Raw genomic sequence first — 18,334 nt, forward strand, 5'->3', positions numbered from 1 at the left:
GTGCCTAAAGAAGACCTCTTCTCTACCCCAGGGAGGATTTAAACAACCTGAATGTATACAACTTTTAGGGATAGAGATAAAACAAATATCTATTTATGATTTGAATTTATTTAGTTATTCGCATTTATTTAAAATCAAAAATTATATGATGCTATGGCTTTTTAAAAAATATAGATATTACTTTTTTGCTCTAACATTTCATGGAATACTTTTATTCAAAGTCTTTACATATATCTTTAGCATCAGTGTTTTTGTCCTCACTTAAGATACTCATCACCTCAACTAGTAGTTCTCCAGAGCTTATCTTCATCTGCAACAGATATTTACTTCCAAACATAAGTTGCCATTTACATACAATTAAGACAGTTATTCTTTTTATTTCTCCTGTAAAGGAATTTTTTATGATTTCTAATGTAATTGCCTGATTGCTTTTTAAACTGATCTTCAAAAAGACTTGGATACCACAGTGTTCAAGGCTTTCAATTATGAGATAATACCGTGGGAAGTTGCCAGTGCCAATTATGAAACTTTGGGGAAATTGCCAGAATTTTCAAGAGACAGATATTTATCATTTGCCTTATTATGGATTGGGTATATAACTAAGATTTTTCTAATGAGTTCTACTACATCCAATACTAGCATTGATGTTATTTCAGTCTTTTGTGCCCTTCCTAAATTGTATTTGGTTATTCAAAGTAAAGTAATTGTTGGAGTGTCTTGTAGCATGAAAGACTTTGTAGGGACTTAAAAACAAAGGGAATATCTGAGGGATAATTTTGGAAAGAAGCCTTTCCCCTTTTCTGGTCATACACAGTATAAATGTTTCAATGCTTTTGAAATCAATCTAATGTCTCACTCTGGCACTTAGGAAATAACATCAGTCAAAACTAGTTTTTCAATCCAGATCCTGCCTTTTGATCAAAACCTGACTTAAACCTTCCTTTCTATGTAGCATATTTCTTGATGAAATCCAGATTACTCAACCATAATAATTGTGTGCATTGTTTGTGCTGTGTACAAAAGATCATTTTTTGTAATACTTTGTATTTGCTAGGTGTCATTTTACATACTTTACATACATAACCTCTAATCATTACAATTACAGATCTCTCCATTTCACAGATGAGAAGCTAAAGATCATATTCATTAAATACCTTGCCTAAGATTGTTAAGCTTGTAAATCCTAAAGGTAGCATTTAAAAACACTTTGGTGTTTTGTTTTGTTTTCCTGTAAATCCTGCTGCTTTTATCTAGGGCCTCTTTATCTAAAATGAGATTGCATTCAGTCATAATTTTTCAAGTTATTCCATAAATACATATGTTCTTTAACAAGCCATATTACTCAACCTTGAAATTGAAATTAGTATTTTGTATCTTCTTTGCCTCCTTTGAGGAAATGCATATTACTGGGCATGGAGTAATAAACATATTACCTATTAGTTATTAATGCATGAAACTATTCATAATCCTTCAGAATGTTGAGTGGAATGTTCTATATATGCCTGTTAGGTTCAGGTCGACTATATGTTGTTCAAGTTTTCTATTTCCTTACTATCTTCTGCCTTGTTGAAGTCTCCCACCATTATTGGGCTTATTTCTGTCTTCATTTCTGTCAGCTTTTGCTTAATGTATTTTAGGGTTCTGTTGTTAGGTGTATATATGTTTATAACTGGTATATCTTCTTGATGGATTGACTATTTTATCTTTACAAACTGTCCTTTGTCTCTAATAATGTTGACTATTTTGTCTGATATTGGTATAGCCATTCAAGCTCTCTTTTCATTACTTTTCATGGAATATTCTTTTTTCCATTTTTAAACTTTCTACCTGTCTTGACTCTAAAGCATGTCTCTTGTGGGCAGTATTTAGTTGGATCATTTGTGTGTGCACATGTGTGTGTGTTTTATCCATTCTGCCAGCCTCTGCCTTTTGATTGCTGTGCTCAGTCCATTTGCCTTTATATAATTACCAATAATGTAAACTTTCTGTCTACTGTTTTGCTAATTGCTTTGTGTGCCTTATATCTTCTTTGTTTCTCTATTCCTCCATTACTGCCAAGTGTAGAAAACTTTCAAAATTTTGGATTTAAACTGATCTCCAGAAATTAGTAGTTCATGAAGGAGAAATGAACTGCTGCTTAGAGGGGGATGCAAGTTCAATTTTAAAAAAAGAAAATACTAGAATATGATTGCAGGTTTTAAAGGAGCTTATAGATTATATAAAGAGAGATGGAAAGAAGGAAGGACTCAAGAGAATTCTTGAGGTAAATCTTGTAAAATAAGTAAAGCCACCATTTAGTGAAAAGGATATGCCAGACTGACATAGAGCATGAATAAAGGCCTGTGTGTTGAAGCAGATATCTGGGTTCATGGAACTTTAATTGGTCTGATGTAACTCAAAGTCAGAGTGATAGTGTTTGGGAGGGGCTTGTGGTGATTGATGAAGCAGGAGAAAGACAGGGATCAGATACATTTATCATTCATTCAACAAATATTTATTGACCACCTACTGTGTGTGAAGAACTCTGTTAAATGCTAAAGATTCTGTACTGAAACTTTTTGTTTGCTTGGAGCTTGTATTGAAGGACAGGGAAAGGCAGTTACCTTTAAAAGAAATGAAAAATTTATCAGGCAATAAGTTCAATGCAGAAACATTTTTTTTTTTTAAAAAAGGATAATTTAGTAGAGAGTGACATGAGATGGGGTAACTCAGACTGTAGTTTGGATGTTTAGGGAAGTCATCTCTCAAAGAGATAGACAATATATAAAGAAAAGGAAATTTTGGCAAGATTGAATCTGGCTTATATATGTTGAGTTGAAGAATCGTTAGGAAATTCAAAAAGTTATGTCTTTTAAGCTAAGTCTAAAGCTTGAAGAAAGGTTTGGGAGTCATTACCATATGGGTGGTAATGATGCCATGAGAGTTGATGAAATAGATGATCAGATAGATCAAATGGCAAGATGAGGATCAAAGCAGAACCTTTGAGAGCACCAATATTTTATGGAATGTGCAAAAGAAGAGGAAACTGTGGAAAAGCCTTCCAAAAATTAATCAGAGATGTAGAAGGAGCCATGACAGAGGGATATCTCAAAAAGGCAAGAATGGAGAGAATTTTAAAAATGAGGAGTGCCAGGACTGTCATTTACAATAGAGGGGTCAAGCAGATGAGGACTAAAAAGGCATCACCTTCGGTAAACGTCCAGAGGGGTTTCAGTAGATGTTGGGATCGGAAGCTTGATTATAGGCATTGGAGACTCCGTTGGAGATGAGAAAGCAGCAACAGGTGATGGTGTCTGTTATTTTGAGGATTCTAACTATGATGGGCCTGAGGAATTGTGGCAGCTGGTATAGGGAAATTAGAGGGCAAGGGAAGCTTTCTAAAAACAACTTTTGTCATTTTGAGAAGATGGCATAGCTGTGGGAGAGGTGGAATAATTTAGGACTGAGGATACGTGGGGCAAACAGGGGATCAGGACAAGGAGGAAGGGTATTGATAGGACTGGCCAGAGAGTGTTGAGGGGTACACCACAGGGCCCAAGCTTGATAAAGCAGGATGTTCAACCTGATCAAGGGTAATGGCCTGGAAGAAAAGCGCATTGATCTCACAGAGGTTTTGAAAAAAGCAGGTGGAATGGAAATGAATGAATGAGGGAGCTCATGGCCCAGGAAAGTAGGTTAGTGGGTGGGCCACTGATCTGCCCCATTTCAGAGGTGAAATAGTTGTGAGTCATGGCAAGATCCAAGATGTCAGAGGCCAATGCAGAATGTGTATAAATAGGATGCTGGGGTCACTAGTTAGAGGGCTCATGTTTTGGCTGGATAGTCATATGGTTGTCAAGATCTACAGTGTTAGTGTTAGGATTTGGTGAGGGAGAGAGGGGAAACATGAGGCATGCCATTGTGGATTGTGGTTGAGGTTGAGGAGTGTTGCTGAGAGGTTGATATTAGGCTTTGAAGAGGTTGAATATGAGTGCCATTAATCCCAGAATGGAGTTAGAGGATCAGAAGAGAGCTAGGAAAAAACTCTTGCTCGTACTCTATCTCCATGGTAAGTGAGGGACAGCAGGGGATGCCTCCTCCACTGCAAGAGGGTCTGGGGGGAAGCACTGACACTCCCCTCCAGGGAGACAGATTTCCTTCGGGCATTGCAGAGGGGAGAGTGCTCAGGTCTGCAAACTGTAGCTGTGATAAGCTCAACTCCTTTATTTCTGAGAACAAAGAAACATCTTAATAAAGAAATTAAGTTGGTTTTGACAGATAATCAGAAGGGTCCTGAGGATGCCACATTTGGGGAAATGGTGATGTCTCAGAGTCCCTTGTTTATAAAGAACTTGCCAAATTAAACTTTTAAGCAGATAGTATCAGAATCAAGAGCCTGGTATTCTGGTACTTTGTGTCTGTATATTCTACTGCTGGTTACATTAGGTTTTTACAAGCTAGGGTCACATCAGAATGTGCTCTTGTAGTAGAATGAGTGCCAAGTTTCTTCATTCACTGGCTTATTCATTTATGGAGTTTATTCATTTATTCATGCCTCCTGTGTACTAGGTGCTGGGGCTGTAATAGTGAACTAGTTAAACGCATTCCCCTCTTTGCAGGATCTCTGACTTCATAAATTGGAGAAAATCACTATCAGTTGTATCAAAAATGTTGGACACTTTATCCTAATTAAATACATGCTAGTTAATTTAATTTCTAAATTAAAAAACAAAATATTAGAAAAGCATAGATGTTTAGTTATTCTAAATAAGATATTTCTGATACTACACCATTTTCTCAGGATAATAATTGATTTGACAACATAAGATACGCTGTATATCAGAAAACAAAATTGAAATATAGAAGAATGGGACTTCTTTTTTGTTTTTGCCTAATGCATCCAAAGTTAAATATGTTTAATAGAAGTGCCATTACATACTGATAAGAAAAACAATACTAAGAAATAACAAAAAAAATTGAATAGGTGATTCACAAAAGAAGGAATACAAATGAACAGTAAATAAATGAACAAAAGTGTTAACTTGAATTAAAGAAATAAAAACCTAAAAGTCAGTGAGATGCCAACTTTTGGCTGTTATATTTATAAAGGTCGTATGTAAAGTAATGTTCAATTACCACATATATAAGGTAATTGGGACTATAAGTGGCCCAGTCTGCTGGGAGCAGTTGAGCAATTTGACAGTGAACATCAGTGCTTATTTGGTTCACTCCTTTTACCAGCAAATACCTTCAAGAAATCTGTCCTAAGGAAATGAATAAGCTGTGTACTAAACCTTAATCATAGATATTCATTAGGGTTTTGTTTACCATAGAAAAAATTAATAAAAATAAAATAATACTCCCCAATGAAGTTCAACTTACACACCTCTTCCATCTGTACCCACCTTCTGTTTAAATTGGACCCTTCTTTCTGCAGCCCAAGTTTATCCTCTTAAGCAGGTGTTTGCAGCTATCACAGGGCCCATTTCTCTCCTCTCCTCTCAGTTTCTCTGTTTCTGCCCATATCCACTCACTTTTGATATTTAATCATGTATGCCTTCTTGTTGTAACTTAACATTCCCATGTGGTTTTATAATCTGCTTGTTTCAAATATATGTAAAATCTGCTTTTTTCTCTTACACACACACACACACACACACACACACACACACACATATATATTTCCATTGTAAATATAAATGGAGCATATATTCATCAAGCAACCCCTCTGGGTGCTTCTCTAACTGGCTTGTACGTTCCTAGAGACATGTTCACCTACCACTATGCATGTACCCAGAGTTGGATAGGTCCTTTGTTGAGTAATTGAAGGAAGAAAGGTGTTAAGAATTACTGTCTCAGTTGATTGGGGCCCTGGAGAAGGAGTCATGAGTTGCCACTCAAAGTGCCCCAGAAGACTTCTCTGCAAACTCTGAGAGTGGGGTCCCTCTGCATAATGTACAGGTAGCCTGTAGGGTCTCTCCTTGCCTGTCAAACTGCTGCCTTAATTAGCTTCCTCAAATACAGGTGCAAGTCTTCTCCTTTGCCCTATCTCAAACACTTCTAGGGGTTGCCCACTGCCTGCCAATAAATGTTGTGCTTCATGGTCTGGCAAGGACCTCTGCCCCAGTGAACCATCTGCTTCCTCACTAGGCTCTCCTCTCCCAGGCTCTGATCTGATCCTCCTGGGGGCTTACCATTTCCCAAATACACTGTGGAGGATTTTCTTTATTAATGAATAGATGTCTATATGCATGTGTATTTGTATGCATATGAATATATATATGTTCATGTATTTATGAATAAGTATATGATCTTTTAAAATCAATTAAAAGAAAAATATATGAAATCAGGGTCACATGATCACTGTAAGTATAGAAAATTAAGATTAAGTCAAATATGTTAGGGATGTAAGTAAAGATAAGCCATAGAAGAAGTTAATCTCGTTGCTATTATGAATGGGCAGCTTATGTTTTCATTTACTCAGTGATGACATGCTCTAATTTTTAATGAACAATTAGAATTAATTTATGTGTTTTTTATTTCCCTCTATGAAACAAATTTCAGAGTCCAAACACATAATAATAACTAGACCATTTATAGTTTATAAAAATTAATAATGAACTTCTCAAATCTCGAAAGCAAGAAACATTATCTAAAATATAAATAAGTTCTCAGGGCGGTGGTTCCATAAGCATTGTCTCTGAATCAGCAGCATCAGTTGTCATCTAGAAACTCACCAGAAATACAGATTCTCAGTCTCCATGCTCAGACCTACGGGATCAGAAACACACCCTTCAGATGGTTCTCATGCACACTAAGGTTTGAGAATCACTGTCTTAAGGCAGTAACTGAATTTTAGGAGAGGTCATGCTCTATGCCAAAAGATATTTGGTTTCGTTCATTAACAGACGAGGAAATGTTGGGCTTGCTTTGGGTTCAGTATTTTATTTAATCCAAAGTTATTCAACATGATGTAAAAGAAACCTGGGTTTTCATACATTTCGTTGCTATTAAAATTATTTTTGCTGACTGGTCTTTCCCTCTCTCTTCTTTCCTCTTTGTATTTCCACATGGCAGACGAGTTGGATTTTATGTTAATACTTTCAAAAACGTCTCCAGCCTTGAAGCCAAGTTTCATAAGGAAATTGCGGTGGTGAGTCATGGTGATTATTTTTGCATGTGGAATCTAAAGTAAAGGAAGGTTTATTTTGGAAGCAAATGAAATGGGATAGAATTATCCAAAGAATTCACTCTTTTGTATGTTTCTTTTAGTAGTGCGTTATTACCCTTGGTAACATTTCTACAGGTTTTCATAGTGATCACATAGTTCTTTGTATCTTTTGAAGATTTTGCCACAGTTTTACAGTGTTGTTTCTTTTACCAGGCAGTTTGTAAAGTTGGAATTCCCAATGGTATTTTAGGCTGATGAAAAATTGGTCTCAGAATATTTAGGTAATCAACAACTCTGTTGTTGATTGATTTTTGTTGTTGTTGTTCAAAAGGGTGGAGTCAATGTAAACAATAAGCTTTTGTTTTCTGCTCTGTCCTCTGATTAATAAATACGTATTTTTTTGTTTACTTGTGTTTCGTTTGTTTCAGTTTTGACATAGATTTTAAATTTGAACCATATACAGAATTTCAGTTATCCTGAGGCTATCCAAACTATAATAAAATTTATAGTTTCTCAATAAGCAATTTCTTTCTTGGGGAGAATAGCCTGAATTGGCACTAGGATGACATGTGACTAATAGACAAGTGGCCTCTGTCCCCTTAGCTTTGCCACAAACTGTATGAAGTAATGACGAAACTGGGTGACCAGCATGCCGACAAGGCCTTCACCATCCAAGGAGCGCCCAGGTAGGCCCCTGCTCGTTGGAGCTCCCATAATGTACTGCTCGTTAAAATTTCTGCAATCTCTGGGCCAGCCTATACTGTTTTATTTATCCTACAAAAGTCTCATGGGAGCCTTTTCACACTAGAAGCTGACACTAATTTTATTTCAGGGCTTTTACATTTACTTCTGGCCTTCAGTGACCCAACTAGGATTCTTCTTCTTGTCATAACAGCATTGACTCTCTGCCTCTCTGCCTCTCTCTGCTTTCCATGAGGCCTGATAGCAACAGTGTGAAATTTTAATAGATTATGTATATGCTTGTTGTAATATATAATTTGTTATGCACTTAATATTTTCTCTGGAGAAGAAAGGAATTCCTAAAGTTTATGACAGTTTGTCCTGATTCTTATCATTGATGCTGACATCTTTTATGAATCCATTTTGGGAAAGGAAAGAGGAAGTAGGTAAGATCTCATCTTCCTCTTACCTCCCAACTCTTGATCTGGTGAACACTGTACTGTTTTTGTTTTATTGCACGTTGCATTATGAGTATGCCAGTCAAATACCCCGGAGCCCCAGCGATCCGTAGGTGAACTGTCTACCTTGCCGGCATTCGGCTGCACACCAGCTTTCTCCGGTGATTCTGGAAACCTCTTTATTCCGTTCTTCGCAGACTTTATGTACTCAGAGAATGCAGGCTAGTGAGCTGGGAGTCAGAAGACCCAGCTTTCGGTTTCTGATTTTGCAGTTAACTTGCTTTGCCTTCCTTGAGTAAGTTCAAAACCTCTTTGGTTGAAGGTCTCAGTTTTTTAATTCAATAGAGAAAAAAAAGATACTATTGAACTACATGGTTCCCAAGGTAATATACAGTCCTGACATTCTATATTTGTCATTTTAATACAAACACTTATTTTCATACATTTATGAAAACACACATAGTCATACACATGAACCAACTTCTACATATATTAATGTTTGGATCCCTCTAGAGGTTGTTGATGTTCTTATTCCCTGCTCTTTGGATTAGCCCTACTTATACGTTCTGCTATGGTTTCTATACTATGTGAGCTGTAGTATATCTTCTCTTTCTAAGGGAAAGATATTGCCTGAACGAATACATAGGAGAGGCAGAGTTACTGCTTTTAGTATGGTTATTTCAGTATTAGGCACAAAGGAAGGATTGGAATAGGAATATCAGAAGGAAATTTGAGTGTTTTAAAAATGAAGTGCATGAGAAAATTAAGGGTTGGTCCCTTACCTGGAAATGAAAGGGACAAATTCATCTGAAAATTTTAATGTTGCCAAATCAGATACAGTGAAGAAAAAGCGGGGCCATGACCACTTAATGAATGTTCCTTTCATTTTTTTCGACATTCCTCTGCAGAATGAGGTGGTGAGTGAGCTCAGTGGCATCTCTATTAAGCTTAGATTGGGGCTATGTTTCCGTCTGAGGCCATGATTGCTGACATATGACCCCAATCATGCGGCGTGTCTGTGTTCTCGCTAAAGGACCCAGTTCCCTCAGCCCTTAGAATATGTAGACCATGCTGCTGTGTACATGCTCTTTTATTTTGGGGTACAGACTCTGTTTCTTTGAGCTGTAGACTTTAGAAATTCTTAGAGAGTAGGATGTGTCCCAAGTGCTTCTTAGTCATCACATTTGGGCTGTTCCTGAGCGTCTGGCCACATGCCGGGAACATGATGGGTTCTTAGTAAACGAAACTGAATCTTATCTGATTTTGTTGCACATTTCAAGATGCTTGAGTTGAGTAGTTATTTATAAGGTCTAGAAAGAGAAATAATTAGTGAGTTTATTTCCAAATGTTATTAGAAAGCACTTCTTCAGAATCCTTACTAACACTATCTTAAGGCTGCCTTTTAATATGTTACAATTTTCAGAGTAGTTTTTTTAATAGATTGTGACATGACAAGATTCTCTTGTAAATAGAAAGTGAAACTAGTAAAATCAATTCAGCTTATGTTTGGACCTGATTCTTGCAGAGCTTGTTTGAAAGAACAGAGGGCTTGCATTGCTAAGACCTGAATTCAGAGTCACTAAATTGCTGGGTGATTTTAGGGTTTTTATTTTTAAACTCTATATGCCCCACTTTACTACTTGTAAAGTGGGGACATTAAAGCGTGGCTACTGTGAAGACAAGAGATAATATATGAATGAGGCCTGTGTAGTGCAAATAAATGGTACCAGTTATCACCATCACTGTTGCGATTAACCAGAATTAACCTGGAAGTGGAGAGCAGGAGAACAGACAGTACCTGTAAGGCTTCAGGATTTCTCTGAGATGGAATAGTCCCTGATCAGATGAATACTGTTCTTTGGAAGGCCCCTTGCCTAATCTCTTGTGTTCCTCTAGTGATTCGGGTCCTCTCCGCATTGCAAAGACGCCATCACCACCTGAGGAGCCTTCACCACTCCCGAGCCCAACAGCAAGTCCAAATCATACATTAGCACCTGCATCTCCCGCACCAGCACGGCCTCGGTCGCCTTCACAGGTAGGAAGAGGTCAAATATATTCGGGGATGGAGCTCATGGTAAGGTGAAGGTGGCCCCATCTACGATAATCCCACGGTGCTAGGGCTTTAAGAGAAATTTCCAGTTAGGGAGACTGAGATGTGAGGCTTTAGGCATTGTGATTGTCGTGAAGGTATCCACCTGCTCTTCTTATTTGACTTGATATGTCCTCACATGCCATATATTCAAGTCTTTTGGGATTTCTTACCATGTTCTCTGCATGCTCGGGCTAGCATGCTCTCTCTTCTCCCATCTCTTGTTACAAAACTATTTTCTTTCAATGCTCCATTTAAATCCTTCCTCTGCATGAAACCTTCCCTCTCCTAATGATTTAGAGTTAGCAAGTTCTGCCAAGAAAAGCAGTTATGTTTATATGTCATTTCACATTTTTGGTACCTCTGGACATTTTTGGTGCACACATTTGCACACGAGTAGCCAATTACTAAAACTGTATTGAACAAGTAATTGAAAAGAAACAGTAAGGGCTGGGCAATGGTAACTGTAGAGCAGAACTGCCACCTTTATTCTCCCTATGTTGGGTGAAAATGAGAATTTCTGTGGAAAAACTTAAAGTCTCTAGTCCAGTTCAAGCTTTCTTGTACAGACGCTGCTTGCATTACAAAGGGGTTGTGTCCTGATAAACCCATCATAAGTAGAAAATATTGCAAGTCAAAATGCATTAAATACACCTAACCTATTGAGCATCATGGCTTAGCCCAGCCTACCTCAAACGTGCCAAGAACACTTAACGTTAGTCTACAGTTAGACAAAGTTATCTAACACAAAGCCTATTTTATAACCGTGCTGAATACCTTGTGTAATTTACTGATTATAGTACACTGTAGGACATAATGGCAATCATTTACCCTCGTGATCACAGGGCTAACAGAAGTGTGGTTCACTGCCACTGCCCAGCCTCATGAGAGAGTATCTTCACACTTTCTGCTGAATGCCTATTGCTTTCACACTTTCCTGAAATCCAAAAAAAATCATAGATTGAACCATTGTAAGTCGAGGACCATCTATATGTAGTTGAACTAAGGAAGGTCTTGGGAAGATACATGTATTAAACAGACCTTTAAAGTTTTCTACTTTTCGAAATCCGTGAATGGAAAGTGAAATGTAAGCTGCCTACCGCTGGTCTCACCAATTCAAATGAAAAGCTGCTTTAGTTTTGAAATTTTAATTTATTTCTGAAATGAGAAATTATTTTCAGTTTAGTTCAGAAGAGGGTATTGTCCTAGTTTAACCTTAAAAGTATATGTACCTGGCCCTGCAGTTCTGTGTATTGTACTTGAGTTGAGATGAATGGACTCTTATAGCCTCAGTTTTGTTTTTCCCCTGAACCATGGCTTATCAGGGCTCAGAGAGCCTCCCAAGTAGACAGCATTCTTTACCTGAATCAGATAGGCTTGCTGCTATATGCAGATATAAGTTTCGATCAGAGCTCAATCTGTCCACGTGGCTCTGTTCATGTAACCTGCCTTCATGTCTGACACATCGTCTTTGGCTGGATTAATGTTTGTATTTAATGCTTCCTAGACAAGGAAAGGGCCTCCTGTACCACCTCTACCTAAAGTCACCCCGACAAAGGAACTGCGGCAGGAGAACATCATCAGTTTCTTTGAGGACAACTTTGTTCCAGAAATCAGTGTGACGACACCTTCCCAGGTAAGTGCCTGGTTCAGGGCTGGGATATCCATGAAAGTCCCATGGTGGAAGGACTCTCAGGGGCTAGCCCTAAAGAAAGTGGCACCTGCCAGAACCAACAATATAATTTTAATTGTCATTCAGGATTGTTTTCATTACTTGATTAGTCTGAAGCATTCTAAATGGGAGATGTACAGTATTTGAAAATTATCTTTTTTTTAATTAAGGGTAGTATATACTTACAGAAAATTGAAAAAATATGAAAAGTATAAAATGAAGAATTTATTTTATTTTAAAAAATTTTTGTATTGATACCAAATATTTTACTTATTTATGGGACACATGTATTTGTTACATGCATAGGATGTGGAATGATCAAGTTAATGTATTTGGGGTATCCATCACCTTGAGTATTTATCATTTCTATGCATTAGTAACATTTCAAGTCATCTCTTCTAGCTACTTTGAAATACATAGTACATTGTTGCTGACTGTAGTCACCCTAATCTGCTATTGAATATTGGGTCTTATTTGTTCAATCTAACTGTACATTTGCATCCACTAATCAACCTCTCTTTATCTCCTCCTTCCACCCACACATCCTTCTCAGCCTCTGGTATCTATTATTCTATCCTCTATCTCCGTGAGATCGATTGTTCCTAAGCTCCCATATATTAGTATATGTGGCATCTGTCTTTTCTGTGCCTGTCTTATTTCACTTAACATAATGACCTCCAGTTCCATCCATATTATTGCAAACAATATTATTTCATTCTTTTTGGGTTCAATAGTATTCCATTGTGTTTATATACCACACTTTCTATATCCATTTGTCCATCAGTGGATGCTTAGGTTGATTCTCTATCTTTACTGTTATCAATAGTGCTGTGATAACCATGCAAGTGCAGGTATTCCTTTCATATACACATTTCTTTTCTTTGGGATAAATACCCAATAATGGGATTGATGGATCTTATGGTAGCTCTATTTTTAGTTTTTTTGAGGAATCTCCCTACTGTTTTCTGTAGTAGTTGTACCAATTCTATTCCCACCAACATTGTATAAGAGTTCCTTTTTCTCCACATCCTTGCCAGCATCTGTTATGTTTTGTTCTTTTAGGAATAGCCATTCTAACTGAGGTACGATGACATCTCAATTTGGTTTTGATTTAGATTTCCTTGATAGTGATGTTAAGCATGTTTTTTTTTGTTTGTTTGTTTGTTTGTTTGTTTGTTTTTTTCTTGAGATGGAGTCTCGCTCTGTCGCCCAGGCTGGAGTGCAGTGGCCGGATCTCAGCTCACTGCAAGCTCCGCCTCCCGGGTTCACGCCGTTCTCCTGCCTCAGCCTCCCGAGTAGCTGGGACTACAGGCGCCCGCCACCTCACCCGGCTAGTTTTTTGTATTTTTTAGTAGAGACGGGGTTTCACCGTGTTAGCCAGGATCGTCTCGATCTCCTGACCTCGTGATCCACCCGTCTCGGCCTCCCAAAGTGCTGGGATTACAGGCTTGAGCCACCGCGCCCGGCCAAGCATGTTTTTGTATACCTGTTGGCCATTTGTATGTTTTCTTTTGAGAAGTGTCTATTTGTGTCCTTAGCCCACTTTTTCATGGGATTATTTGTTTTTTTTAATTATTGAGTTGAGTTCCTTGTACCTTCAGAATATTATTCCCTTGTTGAATGAATAGTCTGTAAATATTTTCTCCCATTCAACAGGTTGTCTCTTCACCCTATTTATTGTTTCCTTTGTGTGCAGATGCCATTTAGTTTAATATAACCTCTTTTTTCTATTATTATTATAGTTATCTGTGCTTTTGAGGTCTTACCCATGCAGTCTTCCTTAAACTTATGTCTTGAGGTGTTTCCCTATGTCCTTTTCTAGTTGTTTTATAGTTTTGGGTCTTATATTTAAGCCTTTAATTCATCTTGAGTTGATTTTTATATATCAGGAGAGACAGGGATCCAGTTTCATTTTTCTGCATATGGATATCCAATTTTTCCAGCACTGTTTATTGAAGAAGGTGTCCTTTCCCCAGTATATGTTCTTGATACCTTTATTGAAAATCAGTTGGCTGTCAAAATGTGAATTTATTAGTGGACTCTGTATTTTGTTCCATTGGTCTACGTGTCTATTTTTATACTGATGTTATGCTGTTTGGGTTACTGTAGACTTGTAATATATTTAGAAGTCAGGTAATGTGACGCCTCCAGCTTTGTTCTTTTAGCTCAGAATTGCTTTGGCTATTTTGGCTCTTTTTTTGGTTTCATACAAATTTTATGATTTTTTTCTAATTCTGCTGAAAATGTTGTTGGTATTTTGGTAGGCATTGCATTGTACCTGTAGATTGCTTTGGGCATTATCATTATTTTTACAATATTAATTTTTCTGATCCTTGTCCTTTTGATTTTCTTTCATCAGTATTTTGTAGTTTTTCTTACACAGACCTTTCACTTCCTTGGCTAAATTTGTTCCTAGGTATTTTATTTTGTTGTAGCTCTTGTAAATGATCTTGCCATATTGATTTCTTTCTCTTCTAGCTCTTTATTGGTGTACAGAAATGCTACCAATTTTTGTATGTTGATTTTTTTTATATCCTGCAACTTTACTGAACTTATTTATCAAATTCAGGAGGTTTTTTTGGTGGATTCTTTTGTTTTTTCTAGCTATAAGGTCATACTGTCAGCAAAGAGGAATAGTTTGGCTTCTTCTTATCCAATTTGAATGCCTTTTATTTCTTTATCTTGCCTGATTGCTCTGGCTAGGACTTTCAGTGCTATATTGAATGGGAGAGGTGAAAGTGGGCATCCTTATCTTGTTCATAGAAGAATGGCTTTCAGCTTTTCCCCCATTCACTATGATGCTACCTGTGCTTTTGTCGTATATGGCCTTTGTTATTTTGAGGTCAGTTCTTTTTATTTCCTAGTTGATTGAGAGTTTTCATTATGAAGCAGTGTTGAATATTATCAAATACTTTTTCTCCATCTATTGAGATAATCATGTAGATTTGTGCTTAATTCTCTTGATGTGATGTATTAGGTTTATTGTTTTGCATAAGTTGAACTATCCTAATATCCCTGGTATAAATCCCACTTGGTCATGGTATGTCATCTGTTTGATGTGCTGTTGGATTTCGTTTGCTAGTATTTTGTTAAGGATTTTTGCATTTATGTTTATCATGAATATTTGCCTATAGTTTTCTTTTTGTTGTTGTGCTTCTGTTTGGTTTTGGTATTAAGATAGTGCTGGCCTTGTAGAATGAGTTAGGGAGAGTTCTTTCCTCTTCAGTTTTTTGGAATAGTTTTAGGAGGATTGATATCGATAGAGTTGGGCTGTGAATTCAACTAGTTCTAGGCTTCTGTTTGTTGGGAGACTTCTTTATTTTTATTTTATTATAGATTCGGGAGATACATGTGGAGTTTTGTAACATGGAGACATTGTGTGATGCGAGGTTTGAGCTTCTAATGATCTCAACACCCAGATAGTGAACATAGTCCCCAGTAGGTAGTATTTTACCTTTGCCCACCTCCCTCCATCCCTCCGCAATCCTTTTGTGAGACCAAACACACAAACAAGGAAGAGAAATGACTCAAGTGGTACTACTGCCGTATACTACCAAACCCTGGTGACATGTATGTCATTGTATGACATATAGATGTGACATGTATATGCACAAACACAAAATGACCAGAAAGCGATTAACATTATGACAGTCACAAAACCTCACATATTAGTAATAGCCTTGAGAGAAAACAGATTAAATTAAAAGATAAACTGACTAAATAAATAGATGCTTTTCTCTTGCCATTCTTAGTATTCTCTCTTTTATTTTTGCCTTAGTACATAGTTTGACTGTAATATAGCATTGAGAAGACCTTTTTGCATTATATCTGTTTAAAGATATTTGGGCTTCCTATATCTGGATGGCTAGGTCTCTTGCTAGACTTGGGATGTTTTCAATCTAATACTTCATTAAATAGATTTTCTGGCCCATTTGTTCTCTCTTGGCCCTCAAGTACACCAATAATTCAAATATTTCATTGTATTATATTGTCCCAAATGTCAGGAAGGCTTTGTCCATTCTTTTTTATTGATTTTTGTCTCACTGGAGTATTTCAAAGACCTGTCTTCACGTTCTGAGGTGCTTTCTTCTGTTTTATCTAGTCTCTGGTTGAAGCTTTCAAATGTATTTTGTATTTCAGTCAATAAATTCTTCAGTTCCAGAATTTCTATTTGTTTCTTTTAAAAAATATCTCTTTGGTAAATTTTTCATTCATATGCTAAAATGTTTTTCTGATTTCTTTGTTTTTCAAAATTTTCTTGTATCTCACTGAGCTTCTTTAAAAGCAGTATTTTGAATTCTTTGTCTTGTTTCTTTGGAAGTGTCATATTTCCTTGCCGTTTTATGTTTCTGTTTCATTGTGTTGATATCTGTGCATCTGGTATAACTTCCAATTTTCAATTTCCAATCTGGTTGCTTCTTCCAATTCTTTGAAATTGGTTTTTGTAGGGGAGGGCTTTTCTCTGAAGATGTATATATGTTGTTGGTTGGGTCGGATATTTTGGCTTTGATTTTGGCCACATGTAGTAGTGTGATCTTTGTATGATTTATTTGGCTATAAATAGTGTCAGTTGTACTTGTAATTTCCTCAATGACTTAGGGTGCATTTGCTAGCGGGGGGCCAGAGTAAAGTTTTGCTGAGGACAAGGATGCCAGGTTGACCAGTCTTTGGGCCCCTGTGGTGGCAGTGGTAGGCTGAGCATGCTTGTGCTTGGCCCCAGTGTGGGTTACATTAGCTCCAGTGTTAGTGAGTCCAGACAGGCTGATTCTTGGGCTCCAGGTGGCTTGCTCAGATATTGGTAGTGGCAGCAGTGGGATGAGTGTGTGGTCGGGTTCTCAAATCTCTGGGCAGCTAATGTGATGTGGGTGATGTCAGTAGTGGTGGTGGAATAACCCACGGGAACCCAAGTGGTCCACTCTGGTGTTGGTGGTAGCTGTGACAGGTTGGGTGTGCCAGTCCCTTGGCCTGCTGGTGGTGCATTCTGATGGGTGCCACCTGTGGTAGCTTTGGCAGGTTGGGCTGGCCCAATCTCAGACCCAGGAGGAATATTCAGGTGCCAACAGTGGTAGACTGGGCTGGGAGATTTCTGGGACCCTGAACAGGATGCTGAAGTACTGGGGTGACAAGATTGATTCAGTAGCTTGTCCTACGGTCAAGCTGCATTGACACTGGTTGTGACAGGCTAGGTAGGATGGTTTCCAGCCTGCTGACACAATGTTCAGGTGTAGGAGGCACCACACTGCCCTGTGGATCTGCTAATAGGGAGGTCAAAGCCTCTCATGGTGGGATCAGTGTAGGGAGGTAGCTGTGGGACAAGTAGTTTCTTCGTGCCTTAGTCCTACTTCAGCCTGCAGCAGCAGCAGTGGGATTTGTCCACAAAGTGTCTGAAAGTACCTGGCTTCCCCTCTCCCTCTTTGGCCCAGTGGTGGCAGCAGTAGCATCAGACTTGGCCCCAGGGAGGGATGCAGACCTTTGGAAGCTAGGATCTCAGAACGGCACCCACTGCCACTGGGGAGGGTGGGGCCACTCTAAGGTGGTGTAGTAGGCAGGTACCTGCAGGTCTGTGGGGAGTGCAGTTTTCTCATTTTTTGGTTCCACAGCAGCCCTCAGAGGTGCATAGGATTTCTCCTAGCAGTACATGAAAGTACGAGGCCTCCCCTCTCCCTTCTTGGCCTGGCCATGGCAGCAGCAGTATCTGCCCCAGAGCAGAATGCAGTCCTTTGGGGGCTTAGCTCAGAATACCTACAAGCTGCAGCCACTCAGGACATGGTTGCCTATGGAGCTCCTTGTGAGTTCTCTCTCTGGAACAATGTCTCTGTGTGGTCCCTGGGCAGCTACCCATGTAAATCTTGAAGCCCACATCAGTTGAGGGGTTCTCCCATAGCTAGGATTGTAAAAGATGGTGGTGGGTATGTGGAGTCCTGGGGATTCTCACTTTTCCTTTCCTCCCATCTGGGAGCTTCTCCTGGATCCCAGCTGAGGAAAGCCTTGCTGTCCTCTCCTTGCTTGCTTTCAGTGCTTCCCATCACTTCTCTGTTGAGTCCCAGTGTTCTCTCTTAGGTGATCTATTCACAGTGTGAATATCTACTTGCTATTTTGCTTCTGCTCTGTGGAAGAGGCATGTACTAGTTTTCTTCAGTCAGTCATCTTGAGCCAGTCTCCCAGAATAAAGAATTTTAGTCCGGGCACGGTGGCTCACAACTGTAATCCCAGCACTTTGGGAGGCCAAGGCAGGCAGACCACCTGAGGTTGAGAGTTCGAGACAAGCCTGACCAACATGGAGA

The 18,334-nt window shown here is 38.5% G+C and overlaps 1 protein-coding gene across 2 annotated transcripts in view; it reads left to right on the forward strand.

The window, feature by feature from the left end:
- AMPH (amphiphysin) overlaps positions 1–18,334 on the forward strand; it is a 246,900-nt gene that overhangs the window by 151,943 nt on the left and 76,623 nt on the right. For both annotated transcript variants that reach the window (XM_001100126.5, XM_001100038.5), the window contains exons 8-11: positions 7,057–7,132; positions 7,754–7,836; positions 10,186–10,324; positions 11,886–12,014. In XM_001100126.5, the coding sequence (XP_001100126.3) occupies positions 7,057–7,132; positions 7,754–7,836; positions 10,186–10,324; positions 11,886–12,014 (427 nt within the window). The remainder of the gene's footprint in view (positions 1–7,056; positions 7,133–7,753; positions 7,837–10,185; positions 10,325–11,885; positions 12,015–18,334) is intronic.

Source organism: Macaca mulatta, chromosome 3 (assembly GCF_049350105.2).
Source record: "Macaca mulatta isolate MMU2019108-1 chromosome 3, T2T-MMU8v2.0, whole genome shotgun sequence".
In the NCBI taxonomy this organism is placed as follows: Eukaryota; Metazoa; Chordata; class Mammalia; order Primates; family Cercopithecidae; genus Macaca; species Macaca mulatta.